The 5,783-nt window shown below is 44.6% G+C and overlaps 1 protein-coding gene across 1 annotated transcript; it reads right to left on the bottom strand.

The window, feature by feature from the left end:
- Positions 1–3,864: 3,864 nt before the first annotated feature.
- On the bottom strand, positions 3,865–5,249 carry LOC128301335 (uncharacterized). The gene is made up of 2 exons (XM_053037761.1): positions 4,237–5,249; positions 3,865–4,162 (listed from the first exon to the last, which is right to left on the bottom strand). The coding sequence occupies exons 1-2, from the start codon at positions 5,247–5,249 to the stop codon at positions 3,865–3,867; spliced, it is 1,311 nt and encodes a 436-aa protein (XP_052893721.1).
- Positions 5,250–5,783: the final 534 nt, after the last annotated feature.

Below are 5,783 nucleotides of genomic sequence, written 5' to 3'. Positions count from 1 at the left end.
GTGGTCTGAGATAACGACAGTAATACGGCGCCCAGATAGCTCTTGTTTACTTCATCATTCGTTTCTTGTTGCTTACGATCATATCTCAAATTTATTATGCTAATTCATAATGTTTGGGGTTAATCTGGTCATTAAGCTTGCGTGAAAGTTGAAAGGAAAGCTCAATTTTGAAGTAGCAGGCACCGTAGTAATGTTCGCGAGAGAAAGGTTTGTATGGTGACAATGTATAGAATATATTGAGAAGATTCGAAGAGATGACAACTGTCTCATGTATTTATATTAAAATATTCACTTACCTCTTTCACAACATATTTTGAAAATTAATTCAAAATAAGTTTAAGAAGATATAAACGATCAACCTTTCAAACCATTTGATAAGCAAAAAAAAAGAAAACATTTTTTTTTTGTTTTCGTTAGAACGGTCAGATCATGTCGACTTATTGAACCACGTAGCCGGAATGTTTGTCCTCCGTCCTGTCGTGTGAAGACTGCTACCAAAACACCACCGGACCGCGCCAATTATTATTTGTCAATCTCAATCAAATTCAATCATCAAACAAGCATCATCAATTTCTAATTTTACTAAACTAAAGTTAATAACTTTAGTTCATTACAATCCATCAAAGTCAATCAACAAAGTCAGAAACACATGTAATGTTGTTTTGCAATGAATATATAAAGTTAATTACTTCAGTACAGTATATCTAAACCACCAAGTTTTACTTAAACTCGCCAATTTTACAAACTCTAATCGACGATGTATTTTCAAACTTTTAAAAACAAAAACTGGAGCTTTTTCTTCTCTTTTTAGGGAAGCTTTTGAGCTTTAGTGAGCTTTCGTTACCCAATGGACAGCTTCGTGTTTTCGCCCGAAACATCAGACCAAGCTCGTGATGATGTTGATCGAAACCTGTTAATGTTAAACCGAACAGTTAATGTTTTTAGTTTATCTGGAGTTAAATCTTTTCGCAGCCACTCCAGGCCACCAGGAGCGGATTTTCTATCCTCTTGTTAAAATTTTCATTGAAACCATAAGTTGTCAAAGGGAAAACCGCAGCGAAAAGGCAAACTTCTCAATGGGATACAATTCTGGGAAGTGCTTTTCATGTTGCTATAAAGCTTTCTGATGGGTTTTATGGCAAACGCATTCGAAATGGAAATTTAGCACCAATTTAGTACTAGACGAGAAACTCTTGTTCATCAGCACGATCAATTTCCCTTGCTTTCGATATCACATAATAATGATCGATCTACCATTTTTTTATTAATCAACTTGTCCATAAAGAAGAATCCGCTATCTATTTTGGTTAAACCGTTCCAAGCAAAACTCCACCCTTTCTCAACAGGGAAATATTTCTTCTACTTTGTAAAATGGAACGCCGAACATTTTATCTTGCATTGCAATCTCAGTCATTTTCGCTGCATTCTTAACAACACGCTTATCAACGTTGTTCTCACCCGCCTACATACATTTTTTATCATGTTTATCTCATTAAAAAGACGCTCATTCTACCAAGCGACCAAATATCCCTCCATTCCCGACCGGACCCACGTCGCTGGCCGTCATGAACCTCGGTCGATCCTCGTCCCGTTTACTCTCATTCGAACCACTGCAAGTCTACAACCTTCAACTTTTCCCGCACTAACGCTGCGTACGTCTGTGCCTGTCCGAACTGCATCGCGGTTTCTTTACACCACGGTTCCGTATTTCGTTCGCCAACCGATCGCATTATCACGCTCCGAGTTGTTTATTTTGTTCGTTCGCATTATTCGTCGAGCGAAGGGCCCATTTTCTGGTATTTCACGAATCATAAATTTTAATCGCACCGGGGATACTTATGTTAATCAAATTGAATTTAAACTGATAACATCGCTCACTTTGCAACGTATAATTGAATGAAACCTTTGGCGTTTCGCGTGGTTTCAGCATGCGCCAGGCGATAGTTATTCTCATTGCTTGGTGCTTGGCTTGGTCAAGAGAAGGTTGTTTTTCCGTATTTATTTTTCCCTTTCGTCCTGTGGGGCTATATCGTCCGGCCCGAGCGTGTGATAACTGGCCGAGGATCTGATCACAATTCGAATGGGCAGAGCGAGTGCAGAAATGAATTGTTAAAAAATCACCCCGTCCCGAATCGACTACAGGAAAGAAACGTACGGATGGATACACAGGAAATGGGCTTCAAGATACAACGGCCAGAAGGAAAAAAAGCGAATCGCCGGGCGTCGACGAGAGATCCAACGAACGGCAGGGTGAGAATGTCGGGCATGGAGAAAACAAAGCCCATCATGTCCCGTCCCGGCGACGGGGCTCTGTTAACAATCGAAAGCGTAAACTCACTCTTCAAAATCTGGACGATGAAGGAAAAATTACCTGCCACGGAACTGTTAATACAACTTAAATTATCATTTCTTGCTCCCTTAACCTTGTGTCTGCACTTGACTCGAGCACGTACTCGTGCTCATGTCGGAAAGCTGTCGAAATCAAATGCTGTGGCACAATCGTCTCTCTGCCGTGTCATTGGACCATCTCATCAGCGGTTGATGGATGTGGACTTCACACAAAAACGAAGGCACACACACGCTCAACTGAGATGGGCGGATCCTTTTTTTGATGTTGTCAAACATAATGATAACTTGTCAGCTTCACAATGCCATAGGTAATCGCTGATGAAAGAATTATTTATCCCAGAAATTACTCCTCAATTTATGAAGCCTGCTAATGTGCGTAATATGTTTGTGATGTTGAGTGATATTTTGTTTAACATTTCAATTGATTTCCTTGCAGCGTTATGAACCATGCTTCAAACTAATGTGTACCTGATGAACATCAGTGTAGCAGAGTGATGTCGAGGAAGAGTTTAAGAATAGAGCTGATGTTTAAGAATATCGCAAATATTTCCCAGTTTTACCAGCGCTTTCCCATAATCTGAAACTTTACAGCGGATTCCAAAACTGGTGATCGATCATTTACGCTAACCTCATACAAAAACGATCATGTCAGCATTCCAAGGATTCTGCGGATGGAAATATTACCCTTAAAAACAAATACTCATCATAAAGTGTTAATAACTAAGACAAACAGTGTATCCCATCCCTCATCACCAGTCACATTGATAGCCGTGTCGGTAATGTTCATCACATGCCTCCATGTATACCGAACATCATAATTGTTCCATGATGGATTTAGGGATGATAATATACATTTAAAAGCTGCATAACCTACCGAAATATCGAAGCAAGTTTGTCAAATTTTGTTTCCCGACTCTTGTCAGCATCGCGCAGCTAAAAGCTGATGGATGATTGCCAAAAACCTTGTGGGTTATATTTGAATGATCGATCATCGAAGAGCTTCTGACGTTGCTGATGACAGTTGAGCGATAGACGGGAATTTAGAAGATTCAAAGCTGTCATCATCATCATCGGATTATGGGTTATGAGAGCTCATATCATTTTCTTCAAGAAATTTCTAACATACTCAATGTTAAAAGATGCAATCGGGAACTTCGAGGAGATTACGGTCGGATAAGAAATTATTTCTTATATTTATAGGCTAACGCAGAAGTTCTAATTAAAGAAAATCTTCTGAGAGTATATGATAGATAGCTTCAATAGCCACCAATTACTCATATGGTAACCCAAATCACAAGTCATTCGCGATGCCCTGGCGCTTGTAGTGTTTTACTAAAACCCAAACACACGTTCAACTAAACGAAGAACGCCAGCGCCATGCTGGCCGGTGTCAGGTTCGGTCAGCGATCGGATTAATTTGGTCATTAATTTCAATTTGAACAACAAAAAAAAAGGCAAACACCATGACTTTCCGTAGCAGAAACTAGCGGTCTGTGAATGGTGCGAATAAACAACCTACATGCACTGGCCAAAATTGACCAAGAAAGAGCGCGCAACAAAATAACGTGTTAACTTACCCGCATTTGGGCGTCGCTTTTTGCCGGTCCGATTCGGCACACTGTAGATCGGTCCGGGCCGATCAGTAGCGTTGCGATCGTGCGGTAAAGTTGTCGAGGCACGCGAGAAGCTAATCGTCCCGTGGGCCCGCGACGCTGGCCTTTGCATCGGTGGTGACACGCTTTTGGGCTTCCGCACCTCGATGGGCGTTCGAGAACGGGACAGCGGAAACGATGCCGGTGCTGATACTGGCGGACTATCGAATAGAAAAGGTGACAAAGCAACTTAGAACATTTAACGTATATCCACAAAAAAAAACAGTGAACTTACTTCATTGCCGTTTTGTACTTGCAGAAAAAGTCTGGCCGCATTCGATGCCGCATCAGGAACAGTTCGCAGGCACGCAAGATGTCCACGTTTGTGCGTATGCTGCCCCAGTCTGGTTCGGTGCGTTTGGCCGCAATACTGAACGGTCCCAATGCTTCACCTTGGAATTCTGGAATGTTGTTGAAAAAATCCGACGTCTTGTCGTAATCGTCACGTTCACCTGGATCGGGACCATCCGGTGGAGCAGGTGCGTCATGTGCCAATTCCTTCCCATCCACTGTCTCGCCATCCATTCGAGATTGGCACATACGTTGTCTCGTCGATTTTAACGTACTTTCAAGCTCCACAAACTCATCGTCATCGCTGGAGTTACTCGTGTAGCTTAGACTACTCCCATCGGAGCTGGCTGAGTCCAACCCTATGCCTCGATCCTTATGATTCTTCGACCTCGTTGGTGGCGCCCTTTGACTATTCTTCAGGCGGCATCTAGTAGCATCGTGTGCCGCATAGCTACGCTCGATCGAACGGACCGATTTTGCAATGGAGTGTCCCATCGTCAATGCAGATGCAGCTCGGCCACTCCACACACTCTCCGCATCCGGACACATCGAGGTAAATTCCTTCGGTAGTGGTAACTTTTCAGCAGCTGGGTGCTGGTCGCTGCCACCATTTGTCATCGACAGACGCACATCAGGCTCCTGTCGCTTGCCGTCCCGCGAATTGCCCGCGTCACCCGAACTGCCGACACCGCTGCTGCCGCTGCCCTCGCCATTCTCGTCCGTCGCTCGAATGCCAAATTTCATCTCATTATTCGCGAGTACGCCCGCCAATTCCGCACCCACGCTACCATCGACGTACAGGCGGCCAGCTCCACGCAGGCCCTGCTGCAACCGCTTCACGTCGAGCGCCTTCAGAGCGAACAGCCGCGGGAAGCCGCCGTCATTGTACGCGGACGAGCTTCTCAATCGCTCCTGACCGAGGGTCGCCTGCTCGTACGTTTGGTCCGGCAGCAACATGTCACCATGTCAACTCCTGGACGGAACTGGTTTGACTGTTTGTCGTTTGTTTGTTTTCGGGTGGTGAGCTTTGGCCAGTTGATCGATGTGTAGGGCCAACAATACAGTTGCCTTTGACTTGGGCCTACCCGCCTAGCGCTTTCTCACCTCTTTCGCACCGAGCGATGCGCGATCTGCGCTCCGCGATCGGGGACGGGGATGCAACGGTTTTGGAATATTCAAGAAGCCCCACACACTAAACTGCTACCTTCTCCACCGGGGGGCATAATCAGACGAAAATGTCGCCACTTTTTTTTGGCCCGCTGTGTTTTCTCATGCTTTCCGTGTCCACTGCACCAAAAATCGTTTGTGTCACCAAAAACATCCAGCGCGGGACAATCGTAACGAAGCACGGAGACAACTGCGCTCCCCGACAGCCGGCTTGTGCCCACGGTCGGTGGGATTCCTTCTTAAGAAATTGTAAATTTCACTTGCTCGCTGCACATCACACTGCACATCGGGCTGGTGGCGTGAACCGTGGACGATTTGGTGTTG

Source organism: Anopheles moucheti, chromosome 3 (genome assembly GCF_943734755.1).
Source record: "Anopheles moucheti chromosome 3, idAnoMoucSN_F20_07, whole genome shotgun sequence".
NCBI classification, from domain to species: domain Eukaryota; kingdom Metazoa; phylum Arthropoda; class Insecta; order Diptera; family Culicidae; genus Anopheles; species Anopheles moucheti.
Note: the sequence above shows the minus strand (reverse complement) of the source record. Positions and strands in the feature narration are given on the sequence as shown.